The 16,854-nt window shown below is 32.3% G+C and overlaps 1 protein-coding gene and 2 long non-coding RNA genes across 3 annotated transcripts; all 3 read left to right on the forward strand.

The window, feature by feature from the left end:
- The first annotated feature begins 444 nt into the window (after positions 1-444).
- On the forward strand, positions 445-10,420 carry LOC145222467 (uncharacterized). Its single transcript, XM_080088602.1, has 14 exons — positions 445-662; positions 938-1,046; positions 1,995-2,110; positions 2,240-2,487; positions 3,245-3,346; positions 3,828-4,000; positions 4,377-4,566; positions 4,864-4,945; positions 5,575-5,723; positions 6,666-6,699; positions 6,964-7,109; positions 8,847-9,042; positions 9,610-9,712; positions 10,261-10,420. The coding sequence occupies exons 3-14, from the start codon at positions 2,059-2,061 to the stop codon at positions 10,337-10,339; spliced, it is 1,554 nt and encodes a 517-aa protein (XP_079944728.1). The 5' UTR covers positions 445-662; positions 938-1,046; positions 1,995-2,058; the 3' UTR covers positions 10,340-10,420.
- A 2,906-nt stretch (positions 10,421-13,326) lies between these two features.
- LOC145222545 (uncharacterized) lies at positions 13,327-13,739 on the forward strand. The gene is made up of 3 exons (XR_013859361.1): positions 13,327-13,411; positions 13,520-13,677; positions 13,728-13,739. It is a non-coding gene; the product is annotated as an uncharacterized LOC145222545 (long non-coding RNA).
- A 1,299-nt stretch (positions 13,740-15,038) lies between these two features.
- On the forward strand, positions 15,039-16,361 carry LOC145222490 (uncharacterized). The gene is made up of 2 exons (XR_013859346.1): positions 15,039-15,149; positions 15,345-16,361. It is a non-coding gene; the product is annotated as an uncharacterized LOC145222490 (long non-coding RNA).
- Positions 16,362-16,854: the final 493 nt, after the last annotated feature.

The following is a 16,854-nucleotide window of genomic DNA, read 5'->3' on the forward strand; positions in this document are numbered from 1 at the left end:
GCAAATATGGACAACCGCTAAACTTTAGCTGGACCAAGTCAGTGCCTGACTGGCGACTGCCTGTGCTATTTTTTGAACACCAGGATTTGTAAAATGATATTCTATTGTTACCTTATCATATATGTGAGTGATGTCATTATAATTTCTGTTTATTGCCTGTAGCTAAATCCACACACTTGCAACATTAAATTTGCGATATTCATATCATATACATTTATGAAACAGTGTGTTTATTAACTATTTAGAAACTAAAACTAAAAGAATTATCATACAGTCTTTATTAAAAATATGTTTTTCAATGTAAGGACATTTTTTCATTTTCAACTGGAAAATTTTTATTTGTAAAATAGAAAAGCATTTGCACTTTAACAATAAAATAGAAAAGCATTTGTTCATACATTGATTTCGAATAGGGAAATTGTTGTTGCTAATAGAATAAAAACTAAAGATTTAAATTTCTGTACTATTGCAGCTGATACGTCACCCATGGTATTGTAAACAGGTTGTTTTGTCCATGTATGATACTGCTGGTACTTCAAAGTGTTTCAAATAAGAATCTGGTGATAAACACAGTTATAGTTCCTAAGCAGCTCATGTGTTTGTTTTGGAGTTCAAAAACCAGAAGGAAGAATTTGTTATGTATTTCAAACCAATACGTTTTGGTAAGCTCCAACCCAATATGCAGACATATAGTTTTTCCCAAAAAAGTTTTTTAACCTTTCATTGTTTTATATTAAATAATAGTTGGAATTTTTATGCTAACAATACGATTAGGTTGTGCAAACATTTTTGCAGATGTATTAGTCAAAAAAATAAATACACATTGCAATTTTTTATGACACAATTAATTATGACAGTTTTGCAATTATGTTTTAAAAGTTTAGTCATTTGCCAGAGTAACCAAGTAGTCAACAACAAAAGTTGTATTTTTTTGAAGAATGAACATGACAACCATTTGGACCCAGTTTTATTGATTGTTTACCAACTGTCTGGAGGATGTCTTTCCACATTCTTAAATGCCACAGCCAAAGATGCTTTATGAGCATGTAAGCTTATGTTTGTTTTATGGTTTCTTGGTAAAAAAAAAATGCTTAAAGTTTGTTGGTGTCCTTATAGAGCTTAATACCATGAGTGTTATGATTTTCCCATGTGCATTTTGTATCATAGAAAATGTTCTCTGCCAAGTGTGTAATAAAAACAAGGGAATGAAATATTTTGGGTTAAAGTACACTCATATTTTACCTTTTTGAGTAAATCCTGTTTTCCTGATCCTAAATCAGTAGTCAAATAACAGTAGTGGTTTCTGTGGGCTTGTTTATAGACAATACTTGTTGATAATCGATAAATATGACCAACATTTATTGTGACAAATATTTTTTTTTCAGATTGAGTATATTTACAAACATATTTTTTGGTGGCCTTTGTTTAATATTGGCTTTTTTTCTCACGCAACCCATGTATTTGTCCATTCACTTTCACTTTTAAAGCACACACATGTCTATTTGCCAAGAGTCGGGAAGCAGTAACCGTTTATTGCAGGCAAACATTCTTGCTTATCTGCTAGTAAAAGCGAAATAGTTCTTAAAAGTTGCTCAGGGTTGAGGTTTGAAAGACTCTTTCTTGTATGGTTTTAAGGAATTAGAAGATCAGATTTTCGTTTTTGCAAAAGATAGTTTTAACAGTGAAAGATATGATTTCTTTAAATCAACCATTAAGTTGCAATAGCTTTGAAATGTTGATACTACGGAGTGCAAAAGTAGATGGATCATAGTTAAATGCACTACCACTTTACTTCAGCATTAACTTAAGGCGCTCACAGTGAAGTGGGTTTGGTGTGGTGTAGGTAAACATTTTAAGGGAAAATTTTTGTGGGACCAGAAACCTAACCACCCATGCTGGGGCGGAGTGAAAGATGTTTTAATGTTTGCAAAACTAAATTTGGTGTTGTACCATTCTATTTTTAAACTAATTTTCCTTTGAATATTTTTGTGCAGATGTTCTGATACCATTTACAAAGATGCAGCACTAATCTACATTCCATAGTGACAAGGAAAAGTCATGACAATGTCCGTAGCAGTGGTGGTTATCTTCACATTTTGTGTTCAAACAGGTATCTAAAAATCTCTGTCATCGCATATTATTAATTTTATAGTTTTGTCATGTTCAGCTTGTGGTAAGATTTATTGAACAAAGCCTGTTTCTTTTTAAAATGTTTTATACAAAAAAAAACTTTTTACAGTTGTTAGCTGTCCTGTTGATGTAGCAAGTGTCAACGGCAGTGTTTTGGAATATGCACCTATTGGCACAGATGTTATACTCTACAATGGGATGGACACTGTATATTTTAATGACACAGTTGATACCATTACTCTCTATGGTGACCTTTCAAAACACTTTTTGTTTAATAGCACTATTGGCACCCTACAGGTTACAAATGAATTAATTGACAGGACACTTGACCCAATAAATGGATTAATCAACTGTAATGTGAGTGAACTTTTATACGTATATATGTGTCTTCTAGTTGTTTTCTTGACACAAAAAAGTATAGAAAATAATAAAAAATAAGTACTTACATAAAAAACGAATTAAATTACAAGTTTATTTTACTACTGAATTATTTACACATTGTCTACCAATCACTAAAGTACCTTTTAAATAAACTCTCAAACAATCTTGAAAAAGTCTAATCTCGTTTCATGACAAAATAAAGCAAATGATTTGCAAAAAAATATGTCACATGTCGTGCAACATTCAGTTTCCATTTTAACTTGCCTCTTTCGTGCACTTTGCAGATTAGTTTCTTCCTTTGCTCCCGAAAAGCGATGTATAACGTGTTTTGCTACTAAACTTTTTCCTCTTTCCCAGCCAGTAGTCACGCTTGGTTGTATTATATTTATTACACGATCCACAGAAGCTTATTTTTTTGCAGGTTCAGTAGCGATATGCAAAAAGTCTGTCCTCATTGCGCATAACAATTTTTTTTTTGTTTTTTTAAATAAAGTCTGTTAAAAGACTACAAAGAAACAAAAGTAGGGAATCGGGAATCCACAAAAAGTTTATGACTTGTGATATTCTCCAAAAATTAACTTTTAATCTCTTGTTTGTCTAGAAACAAAAAGTCGAGAACTTTAGTTTTAGCATTTACTTTTATGCCTATAACTTGACTACTATATAGCAAGTAATTAATAAAGTTGTTCTGCCTTTTTTATAGTACTTTACAATATTGTTTTCTGTGTTTTAGACCACAGGTAACGTCACCACAGTAATTAATGTAAAAAATGTGAACAATATCAATAGCATAAGCTTCCTGGATGCCCCTTCTGACGTTATTAAAGTAAATGAGGTAAGAAACATAGTGTTGTATGAGGAAAAAAGTTAAATGAATATTTTTTTAAATTTTTGTTTGGTGCTATGGGAGTTCCTTTCAAAACATAAATGAATGCAACATATTTCGGTATTTTAAGGTTTTAAACTAGTGGTAAGGATTTTGTTTCGTCTAGCATGTAACAAAATTGCAAACAACCTATGTTTTTCATTTTGTTAAGGTGATTCAAGTTTGAAAAAACATTGTGTTTGTTGTAACAAAAATACAGATTAAAAATATATTTAGTCCACTTTTTTTTTTAAATGGATGTGTTTAAAAAGGGGTTTAGACTTTTGCAAATTTTGTTATTTACATAACCTTTTGCGATAATGTGTGGTTTTATTAACCTTTGTTGTCTCTTTATTTTATATTTATTGACATAAAAGTAAAAAAAAAAAAACTTGACTGTGGATATAAGTCTTGTTAAACAACCGTTTATTTTTGTATTTTTTCATAACAGACTGATAAAACTGGAACTGGGATTTTGATCATTACTGCTGAGGACAGTGATACAAATAACATTCAATATAAGTTATATGGGGACCAAAGCTTTGAAATTGACGCCCTAACTGGAAATGTTACTATCAAGGAACCACTTGACTCCAGGCAAAATGCCACTCACTACATGACAATGTATGTAAAACTGTTAGGGTGAATTGTGCATCTTTTAAATAATGTTTTAAAATATAAAAAATGCAATTTGGGTAAAAACTGAAATGATTGAGTTTAAAATGATATTGAACAGCTGTATCTTAAACTTTTTAATCTTGTGGAGCACTAACTATTTCACAGTATAGTTTGCAGCTAAAACACTAAAACATAGTCACAAAATGAAAAACATATTTGCTACTTTAATATAAATAATGAAACTGCTTTTTGATGAAAAAATGCAATGAAAGCTTTCATACTCATATCTTATTTTTTAATTTTGGTGTGCTATAATATTCTCGATTTGATGTATATAATTTCTAAATCTTGTTCAAATCTTGCTAACATATTTTTCGGCCAGATATGCCACAAGTTATGGATATAATTCATCTGGTCAAACGTTTAATCAAACCGCCAACACAAGTTTGACAGTTGAGGTCCTGAACACAGATGTTTATCCTCCTGAGTTTAAATTTTCCAATTGTAACAATGATACAAACATGGATTGTGGTGTTTATAAAGCTAAAATTAATGTTGGGGAAACACAAAAGGTGATGACAAAACTAATTTTTACGAATTATTATCAATTTTTAATTACAATTAATTTTAGTTTTTATAATTTATACATTTCCAATTAAAGACATATTTTCAGAAATGCACGAGTATATTTTAAACCATCAGTAGAAATGATGTGTTGTCACAAAGAAAATAGTAAGATCAACTAATTGTGCCCTGTACTGTTTCCACTTTATAAATTACACAGTTTTTCTGGCTTAAAGATTGTTGTGTGGCAACTGTGTGATAATGTTTTTTTACAGGCAAAATAAGTTCCACTTTGTTTTCTTCAGGTTTTGGAGCTGATTCCAAATAATATTACTGCATTTGATGTAGATTCCAACCATGCCGACATTACCTACAGTTTTTCTTGGGGTAAAATACACATATTTTTTACAATTTAATCACTTTTTTCACATTGTAACGTTTTTTTCTATGTGTCCATATGTTTGAGGGTGGTTTTGCATAAAAACTCTGTGCAAACATATGTTCAATAACTTAGTAAAGAATGGGCTGGTAAATATTGCACTAAGAACCATATGCTTCTGTTTTATCAAAAACCTTAACAGGACTTAGTATGTGGTTCCATTTAACAGAGCCATTTCTTTTTTAGTACAATATGAGCCAGCCTTCTTTTCATACAACAACTGATTTTGCATAGTTTTATTTAAAAGCAAAACACCATAAGTTTTTATTTATTTAATCTATTGAGACTGCAAACTGTTGTTCTTTATTGACTATATTGAACATACTATTAATCTGCACCACACAAGTGTTCAAAGGATTGCTTACTTACTTTGACTAAACTATGTATGGTTTAAACTGTGATACAACATATATTGATAGTATTAATTGTGACAATATGTAGAATATTACACAGTGCTACTGTAATAAACTAGCTACTTCATAAGTTCGAACAAATTCTAAAAAGTCAAACAGACCCAACCATGAAAGCAGGAGGGAAAAATCCTAATTAATACATTTAAATTTACTTTATTTTAAAGGTGACCCAGAGAACTATGAAAACTATTTTACCATTAACAGTTCGACTGGACTTGTTTCTATGAATAACAGCATTCCAACACCCGGAGTATATTTTATTGAGGTTAAAGCTCTTGAAAGCACAGGAAAAAGTTCTACAGCAAGCTTTTATGTAAAAAAATATATGTTTTCAAAATACTGTCTATGCCTAGACAAATGTTTATTGGGTCTTATTGTGACAACTTTAACACAATAAAGTCAATCTTTTCAGTTGCAAAGATTTAAAACAGCATCAATACTTTGATTGTTTTAATCCTGTTTCCTTAATTTGACTGTAACATAGCTCTATGAACAGGTTTATATGTTTATAAAGGCCATGGAAAATTGTTGTTTAATAAAGAGCTGTATAAAGTTAATAAAAGCCATGGGCTAGACTTCTGAGAATTTTATTTATGAAGGTTGCATAATATATGACTTTTTATTATGTACACATTTTTATGTACCCTTTGCACCATCTGTGAATATATTTATGAAAAATTGACACCAACTGTCATATTAAACCTGTAAATTTAAATTCTAAGCTCTTAGTCACAGTCACAAGTTAATCATGCAAAAATCAATGATTTCTAGGGGCCAACTTGTAATAGTACCAAAGGTTGCTACTGTAATAAAAACTCAAAAGGCCAATTACTAAAAAAAACATAAAAAATTTCTTCGTTTTTGATCATAAATTCTTTACAACGATTGTTTAGTGATCAAAAGGGTGGTGAACTTCTTTCGTAACTTTGAATCTGCCTGGTTTTAGGTTAATTTAACTTAAGCAACATGGATATACAGTGTATTATTCATATTGCCAAATAAGGTTCTTAAATTATATTGTGACGTAAAGCAAGTATTTAAACATACTTGGTTTACATTTGCTATTGAATGTAAATATACATGTGAAACAGATTCGTTATGTGAAATAAACTCAGAAAGCAAAGTGAAAGTGTTTTGATCAAAGTCATAAGGTCACAAATCAGTTTCGTTTCTACTTTTTTGTTTGTCTAAGTACAAACAAAATTTTGTTTGCCAAGTACAAACATTTATAAGTTACATATTTCACCTTTTACAGGTAACAGCTGAAGCAGTGGTTGATACACAACAAAGTAAGTTACTGTTTTCTATTTTGCAAAAAAAGGTTTTGCAAATTGGTTTAAAAAATAATGTGGTAAGGATTTTTACAAAAATGCATGAAAACAATAATGTATATTCTTTTTAAAGGCTTTGGACACAAATGACCTGACTAAAGCATTTTTTTGAATGTTTTTAGGAATAGGGTGTGTTTTGTTTTCCTGTTTTATTTACCAAGTAAAGTAAAAAATGAACAAACACATTTTGAATAATCGACCAACATAATTTGAATCTTGTAGGCTATCCAGACTATGTTGTCTATGGAATTATTGGTGGCTGGATGGGCTGTCTTGCAATTTTTATTGCAGTAACATGGTTTCTAATTTGGAAACTGCGACAGACACCTGGAAAAAATGTTCAAAAAACAATACAAGAGCAGCCAAGAGTAGGACTTATGATTTGATTTTATACTGATCTAAATTTAATCCTTTTTTTCACTTTTTGTCTTAACAGTCATGTTGTATCGTAGTAATCTTTTCTTATTATGGGTCCCCTTCCCTGAAGGGGACACATATTGATTTTACTCGAATTTGTTTTGTTTTTTCTGTGTTTTTTTTCTTCCCAAAGTTTGTCCGACTCGTTTTTGTATGTAAAGTTTAATGGATTTGGATTAAATTTTCACAGAAGGTAGATATAGGTATGTAGATGTGCATCCCACTTTGTTTTTGTTGATTACCCCCATATTTACCCCGCTAGCCCCCTAAAATGGGTATTTTTTCCCCAAAGTTTGTCCGACTTGTTTTGCCATCAAATGTTTGATTAATTTGGCTGAAACTTACACAGATGGTAGATGTAGGTATGTAGATGTGCTTCCCACATTGTTTGTCCTGACAACCCCAGTATTTACCCTGCTAGCCCCCTAAAATGGGTGAGTTTGTAAACAATGTCGGAATTGGCTGAAATTTGGATAGCTTGTAGAGTATGACATTTATAGGTGTCGATTGTTGTGTTCAACCCTGTAGCCCCAAAATTTACCCCACAAGCCCCCAAAGTGTAAAACATGTTTGTATGTTAATGGGCACCACAAACGAAATAATTCTGTGGCGCAATAGTGTTACAAGGGCAACTAGTTGTATGTTACTTGTTGGTGGGTTGCTTGGTGGACATTTTTGCACCATGGCAGTTGTGACATCAGAAGCATTAACAGTTGTTGCTCAAAACACCTCTAGTGGACAAAATTTTAAATATTGGCTGATTGGGCTGAAATTTTGCAATACTATTGATTGAGTCATTGAGGTTTCAGTTTTTTTTAGTTTAGTGTCACATCCCATTAGTTACCCCACTAGCCCCCTAAAATGGGTAAGTTTATTAAATAGTGTCGGAATTGGCTAAAATTTGGGTAGCATGTGGACTATGGCTATCTCTTGAAATGCACTAACTTTACATGTGTGGGACCCATGAGTTTCTGCCTGCAGAAACAACTAAGCTTATAAAACACTGTGGCTAATATGGGACCCAATACAAAAAAGGCATGGGAAATATATTTATGTTTTAAAATAGGTTATAGTGTAAATGCAACGACAAAATGTGCTAAGCCACCCTTCTAGTTACTCTTTTCTTATTGAAATCTCCTTTCAAGTAAAGCAACTGCGACGATTCAGGGTCACTAAAATCAGATCAAGAAAATTCCGTGTAAAAACTATTAAATCTGTTACTGTAGAGAGTTTTTTTGTGGTTGGTCTGGGGACACTGATGATGCTGATGAAAGCAAAATGTATTTGTTATAATAAAACAAATGAAACACAGCAACAGATTTAGTGGTTTTTACACTGAATTTTCTTGATTCAGTCATGTTGCAATTTTCTCAAGCACTTGCAGTCGAAGCTTAATATATTTAAGAAACTGAAAAAAAACTAGAATATCTGTTTAGTTTTCGGTCATACAGTCACAAGGTCTGATATAACGTAATGTTGTAGAAATAATTTTTCCTTGTGGTCCCTTTGAGATCACATAGCGGATCCCCTAAATACAACTGAAACATACCAGGCGACTAAAAAAATTCAATTAAAAAAGAGTTTTTTCCATCTCTAAAATGGAGCAAAATGTTGGGATTTAACCAAGCCATGCATTCAACTTTGACTTTTGTAGTTGTATACATTTAATTTTTAATATTTCTTTTTAGGTTACCCCAAATCAGTATGCCAACTCACAACTAGGGAATGCCATGGCAATGCCCCCAAACCACCCGATGCACGGGGAAAACACACAAAATCCTATAAGGAAAACAACCATTGCACCACCTCAACAGGGAAATCAAAGAAGGGAGGCAACTGAAATGCAACCTAGCATTCGTGGGAATCCAAACTACTCAAATCAAAGTGGGTAAAGAAGTTATGCTTCCAACTTAGTGACCAAAAAATATCAGAGTTTAACCAAAAGCCACAAATAAGCTTATATGTGTATATTAACAAAATTTTGTGGTTGACATTTGACAGCAAACTTAATATAAAGGGGACAAAGCAAATTTATCAGTCAGATAGCTTTAACTTAAAAAGCAGTTGTACGGTTTTAAATATGTATAGTCACCAAATGGTTAGCCCAACCGTTCTGTGTTCACAAGACTAAGGGTTCCTATCTCAGTTGCCTGTGTTTTCTTGGCAAGAAACACTAGGGGCATTGCTCCAACCTAGTGGTTTCCGATGAGTTGAACTAAATTTAAGTCACCAACTTCCTCCTGTGAAAAAGTCAAATAAACAATGATTCAATGGACCTGTAATAAAACAGACAGCTCGGCGGCTAAATTATTGTAAGCATCACACATTCAGGCGTTGCCTGCCCACCAAGCATAAAAATGAACAAACAAACCAATCTATATTTACTTAAATGTGACATACAAAAGCCTACTCCTACGATTTTATTAACTTGGAAACCTTGCTATGTTTTAGGGTCTGTCAATGAACCAGTTTACCAAGATAATGTTAATGATGAAGCAGTATATGAGATGGAACCCAATATGGGGGATGGTCTGTATGCTCAGGAGGTCAATGGGTAAGATGCTAAAGCGTAAAATCTGAATTAATGTTAAATTACAGAGTAGTTTATACCTCTGGCATAGAGACCAAGTAGGTGCAGCAAATAGTTTTCTTTTCTACAAACTTATGGGAATATAGCAACAAAATGTGCCTAAAAATGTTTACTTGATTTGACTAGTGCCTTGTTTATGGTGCCAAACACACTAAATGCATTTACAATAAGTTCAGTTTAATATTATGTTTGCCACTTTTCTTTTTTGTAAAACTTGGCGCCTATGGCCTTAGGTGTTTATTAAAGTAAATTTTTTGATGCATCTAAAACACATATAGTTTATTTAGAATAATTTGTAGCATGTTAAACAAAGTCCTTTCTATTTTATACCTAGTTGAAACTGTAATGTAACACTCCATACTTATTTATTTATTTTAGGCCAAATTAAGCATTTTAAGCCACTGTTTTGTAAATATCTTTTAGTTGTAGTATCTTCCAAACTTGCTCAATGTGTTTTTATTGAATGCATTTATGTAAAATTTACAACTAATTAATCATTTTATGTTTTACAGACATGTGCAAGATACCTATGAACAGCCAGTAACTGGAGGACAGTCTGGAAAATATTATGAGAATGCACCACCCAAATAAATGTTATTTCACACAGATTTTGTTCAATGTGCAGTAGCAGTAATAGTGGTTCAAACAACAACTATGATTGAACAGTTTTATATACCAATGTCTTGGAAAACAAAAATTATGGTTTCCAAATAAAATGCATTGTATTGTAATTAAATTTATTTAAATGTTATGTATTATATTATTGAATGTGTTTATGTGTTTTCAATTTGTTATTTATGAGATATTTAATCAAAATCATCAATGTCTTACATAAGCTTAGGTATGTTACTAAAGTTTGAAGTACATATGTTCGGTTAATCCCATGGACCAGGAGTGTCCAACCTGCGGCCCGCGGGCCAAATGCGGCCCTTTGTTAAAGGTTGTGCGACCCGCAGAGACGTTTGGATTTCAAATGTACTGGCAAATGAGTCCAACTATTACATCTTTTTGAGCAGATTAATGCACCAGATGCTATTTTTCTGTGACCTGGCAATTTGTGGCTAGAATCAAATGCAAATTTACTTGTAGTTAAGCATATTAGAGAAGCAACGAAGAAAAATCACCTTGTTTGATACACAGGTGTGGTCCACGATCTAATTTTGGCAATTGTATTTGTCCCCACAATAACAAAGGTTGCACACCCCTGCCATAGACTATTTCTCTAGCTTTTGAATGTAACTATACAGTTTATGTGGGTAAACAGGCATTTTTTAAACAAATGACTACAGTTGGCATTTATAAACCGTTTACAAATGTACAAATTGTGTGATTAACCCGATTTGTTTGCAAAAACTGAAAAGAATTATGACACTTAATTAATGGTACTAATTCATGCGTAACCTGTAAGGTTTATGGAACAAATTACTGAATACTAGTTAACAACCAGTAGAAATGTCTATGGGCAGAAACATTGCAACAAATGATGCAATATCCATGTACTGTAAATAAAAAAACAGATATACTCTAAATTTGATATTTTATCCAAACAGACTGCCTACGTGAATGCAAGACTTTGAGTTTGTTCATTGCATTGCAGACTAATTTTAATAGTTTTTTGCAATATTAGGTGAAAACCTTTTTTATTTGTCTAACTACATTTTCACATACATTTAAAAAAATGAAACCTACCTAAAGTTTCTGAAGTTCACACCCAAATAGGCGTTGATTTTTCTTCAGTAATGATGAGGCACATGTTTTGTAATAGTCTGAGCTTTGGTGTAGAAAATTGTTATGGTAACTTCACACCTGAAATCTGGAGTTTGGACTTTTGTACTGGACCAATGCTTCATAAACAGACAAAATACCTAAAAGTTTATTTCTTTGAAAGGTTCTCGTTTAATATTAACTTTCTTCACAAGTGATTGTTTGTCTTAAACTTGATTGATATGGTTATATAAGTTGGCAAACACTTCAAATTTTAGTTTCACTTCGGTCTTTAAAGCATGTTGTGCTAGCAGAACATTTTAGGTTATAAAATTTATACCTGATTTTGTGAGTTTAAACCTCTTCTTACTACAAGCATTCTAGGGTCGTAATAACAACAATCTATTTCACACAAATGCAAATATTTATTTCATAATTAGCGTACTGACTTACAAGACAAGATGCATTTGGTTTTCCTTACATTAAGTTGTTTGACTGCACAAATTCATGGTAAGTTTGTGATTTTTAACTAATTGGGATAATGCAGCTAATCATTTTTTTCTGTGTAGCTGTATGCGTGTTAACAGGTGGGTCACCATCTGATTATGAAGATGCACCGTCTGATACAAAAGTTGATTATGGAACATATGACACTACTGATGTAGGAACAAGTTTTACACTGAGTCTTGATACAACCCTAGATAAGTTTTTCTACTTGGATGGAGTAACTTTGAAAGTTAAGCCTAGTGTGAGTATTTCAAGAAACGATGCAAATTCAGGAAACAACATTAGAGGAAGTATAACATGTGTAGTCACAGCGAGTGGTATATACCCATTGTAAGTTATTTTCATTAGTTCACATAAACTTTAACTTTAAGAGCATAAACTTTAACTCATATTTTTCAGCCAAACACACTCTTCATACAGATATCAAAAATAAACAAAACTCCTCCTGTGTTCGACCAATCAAGCTATATATTTTCTGTCAATGACGTGAGTAACATTTTTGTTTGGTGTTGTTAGTTTGTTATGTTTTTGTTTTACACAGTCCCACATTATAGGATTACAAATAACTAGTTTTTGTGGGAGGGGGGAGCACGTTATATGTTTTCAAAAACTATAATGCTGCAAAAGTCTGTGACAAACGTAAATAAATCCTAACGCCAAACAGGACAACAAATGTTGGTATTTTTTACATGAGGTATGTGAAGTTTTTAGATGCTAAAAGCTATCACGTATTGTGCAGAATTATCCATTGAATGTTGATATTCCATCGGCTCAGTTGTATGCAACAGATCAGGAATCCACCTCTAACCTAATTTACAATATCGAATCCCAACCACCTGAAAATGCATTTCAACTTGCTTCATCAAGTTCACCTAAGTTTCAATTGACAGCAAAATTGGAGTACAACAGGGAATCTAAATATATCCTTAATGTGTATGTCTTGTGAATGCAAAAATTACTGATAATTTTGTTAAATAAGTGTTTAAACTCAAGACCTACTGGGATCAGTTTTTTTTATGTTGTCAGCAAGTTTGAGCTGTGTTTTCACAGCATAAATTTTTAACTTCTTATATATTTATCTTAGGTCAGCTACATCAGATGGTGTTGACAACATTGGAAATCAATTGTTGCAAACCTCTTATGTTGAAGTAGTCTTTAATGTAGTAGACACAGACAATAATCCACCAGTATTTTTACCATGTCCGACATTTGGCTGCCCTCCACCACTCTATCAAGCAACAGTGGAAAATGGAAGCACTGAGGTTTATTAAACAAAATATGTTGTAACTTTTAGTTATTAATAGTGTAAGATTATCAAATTTGCTGTCCGGACAAATTGCTTTGTAAAAGATAATTTATATTTTTAGATGATATTTGTTGGTTCGAATACAATCCAAGCTAGAGATGGCGACTCACAAATTAATGCCACAATTACTTACTATCTAACATCAGGTAGGTTTATTTATAAACATGTCATTTACCGGGAATGATGCTGTTTTCCTGCTAAACATTAGTTGCTATGTGATAAAGTTTCAATTTTTTAAGGTGCATATTTTTCAGGTTACCCAAGTAACTACCTTGATTACTTCAGAGTAGATTTAATCACTGCTACTGTGTCTATGATAAAACCCTTTGTTGGCAAGAATGAAGTTTTCACATTGCTGATTCAGGCAACTGAAAATTCAGATCTTGGACTATCTTCATATGCCACTTTGACGGTATGTTGTTTGTGTTTGTTTTTGACTTATTTGTTTTTTAAAACTTGTAGTGTGCAGCATAAGTAGTGCTAATTACTTACAAATACAATTTATGAGTATCACCTAACTTTAACAAAAACGTATTTGTACTAATGTTTTGGAAACAATATCAGCTAGCAATAGAACAAAATATAAACATGCTGCTGGATAGCATACTTAAAACCGGGTTTCTTTTAGCTGTGCACCACAGCTACACACTGGAAATTTTGTAGTTGATGTGCAAATTTACGCTTTATTCATAAAATATCTTACATTGTGTTTGTCATCATAATAAAGTAAACTAGTGTAAGAAACCTTTGCGCTAAAACTAAAACTTTCGGACAAAAAAACACCTAAATTATTTGTTTCTGTAACAGTCCTACATCCTTACACTAGTTTACATACAGGTTAGAGCTCTTCAAATTACTTGTTTTCCAAGTCCAATAAATGATTCTACACCTGTTCTGGAAACAACAACAGTTACTGTACCGAGTGAAGTAACTGTTACTCGAGATCTTCAAACTGGTTTTCCTACTCCAGTAACTTGTGGTAACACTGGTAAGACATGTTTGTTACTGAGACCAAGCCCTGAATTTAATTTGTAGAAATAATTTAACATAGCATTCCCAACATACAAAATAAACTGATACAGGAGTGTAGGAGGTTTATTTAACCAACTTTCTACTGGGTATTAATTTGTAGTGCCAATATAGCTGTCATCTGTTTGGGGCAAAGTCATTTTTATATTAATGATATTTTTGCATTACTGGGTGACTTTAAATTATCTATATTCATAACAAAGTCACAAATATTTTTTAGGTTATTCTGAAGCAGTTGTTTATGGAATAATTGGAGGATGGATTGCTAGTCTTCTATTCGTTGTTGTGTTAAGTTGGTTATTAATTGTAATGCCACACCTCAAAAACAAAGGGTAAAACAACTTTAACAAGCATTCAGTCGACATTTACTATTTAAAAGTTTTGTTATGTTGTTTTGATTTCCATTGGAATTTAATTAGCTGCAAACCAAGCCTTAATCCCCTACATGCTAGCTTAGTGGGTTTGGATCTGCACTACATATCACTAAACCAGAAGCAAGCTTGGCATTTAGATTTTGGTTGCATTGTGTGTGAGGTAAATTTGAAACAATATTTTGGATATTTGCATGATCACATTTTCTCATTTTCTGCTCAGGTATTTTTAATCACTGGGCCTATTCTATATAGAAAAACTAGCCTATGTAGGTTAATTGCACATGAATAAAAGTATTTCAAAAAACTCTGGCTAATTGCATACAAAAGGCAATCTGAATATAAAATTAACAAGATTGGTCTACTTTTCAAAGAGCAAGAGTAAATAAGGTAAATCAACATCCAGACATGCAAGGGATCCAAACACTTTACAAAAACACTCAAGATGGCAGTGGGAGGCTCAGTTCACAGCTTAACATGAAAGGTATAAGTGTTTATTAAGTATTTAAACCATTTGATCAAAAACACGAAATCAAGATTGTGACTATTGACTCACAACCTTAGCACATCTTGCTAAGAGATTTGAACATGATAAAGCTAATTGTTGCATATGGAAAAAATGTGCTTTAAATTGCCATAATGTATTTTAAGACATAAGGCGTAATATTTCTTGATATAGGTTCTGGATTCGTTGAAACAAATGGAGCGTACCAAGTTCCTAGTAATGATCCAACATATGAAATGAAACCTGGGTCTACGGTGTATTATGAGAATGCTAATGAAGAAGATGCCTAAATACCGATTTTACTGTGATTTTTTTTACCTAATTATGCCATAAAAATGTTTTTGTTCATTTAAAAGATGTCATCAGTCTTCCATCTCAGATTACTACCTTTCAATAGTTACCATAATTAGTTTTGTGTTGGTACAAACAATTTATTTTTTAGTGCTTTCTTAGTTGCCAAACTTAGTTACTGGTCAGTTTATCAGAAAGAAAGAATTTGATCAAATACTGGGTATGTCATGCACTTTGTGTCTTTACCTATAGTTTAGTCCTGCCTCTGCACAAATAGCCTAAAAGATATGACAAATCAAGTCAACACAGCTGTGTCTCTTTTTTTTTTAGCTTGTGTAGTTATCCTGCTTGACATTTCATGCAATATTTGTTGACTTTGTAATTCATTGTTGTAGCTGCACAACCTAATTTTTTGCCGCCGCTATTGTTTAATTGGTAACTACGACTAATTAATTATTTTGGCATGTTTATGCATAGACATATGATGAAAAAGTACCTACCCCCATTTTATGTTATGGAGCCAAATTTCACCATCCATAGAATCAACATTTATAATATCCTCATTAAGATGTGTTTCTTTCGTGAACTACTAGTGTTGCATACAACAGTGTAATGTTAACATATTTCTGTGCTACATCCTGGTGTCCATGTTTGCTGTTGGTTTAATCCTTTGTCCAACTGTGTTACCTAAACAAGGCCCATTCTTTTTCAAAAAGCTTTATCAATGTCTTTACAACTTGACAATTTCTGTGATTAAACCACAGTTGGGATTTACGTACCCTTTCCAATTGACCTGATTTTGTGATTAACCAGATTTGTTTGTGCAAACATAGATATGTAAACATTGTTACAATTGATACAATATCCATGTACTGTAAATAAAAAAATATTTAATTTGAATTTGATATTTTATCCAAACAGGTCGTTTACTTGGATGCAAGGCTTTGGGTCTGTTTATTGTTTTGCAGACTAATTTCAATAGTTAATGTATTATTTGGTAAAAGCCCTAACTTTTTTTATTTGCCTAAACATATTTTCACAAATATTTCTTTATAAAATGAAGCCTACATAATTTTTTTGCTGTTCAGACCAACATAGACTTTGATTCTTTCTTTCAGTTTTTATAAGGTACATGTTTCTCAATAGTCTGAACTTTAGCATACAAGATTGTTATTGTACTTCATAACTGAAATCTTGAGTTTGGACTTTTGCACTGGACCATTGCTTTAAACAGAGAAAATACTTGTTAGTTTCTCTTTAATAATTAACTTTGCAAGTAATTGTTTGTCTTACACTTGGTTGTTAAGGTTACATAAGTTGCCACTTCAGTTTTTAGTTTTACTTTGCTGGTTTGAAGCTGGCATTATAGTTCAGGTTAACTAATTTATTCTTG

The sequence above is a fragment of the Phallusia mammillata genome, chromosome 4, assembly GCF_965637545.1.
Source record: "Phallusia mammillata chromosome 4, kaPhaMamm4.hap1.1, whole genome shotgun sequence".
NCBI lineage: Eukaryota > Metazoa > Chordata > Ascidiacea > Phlebobranchia > Ascidiidae > Phallusia > Phallusia mammillata.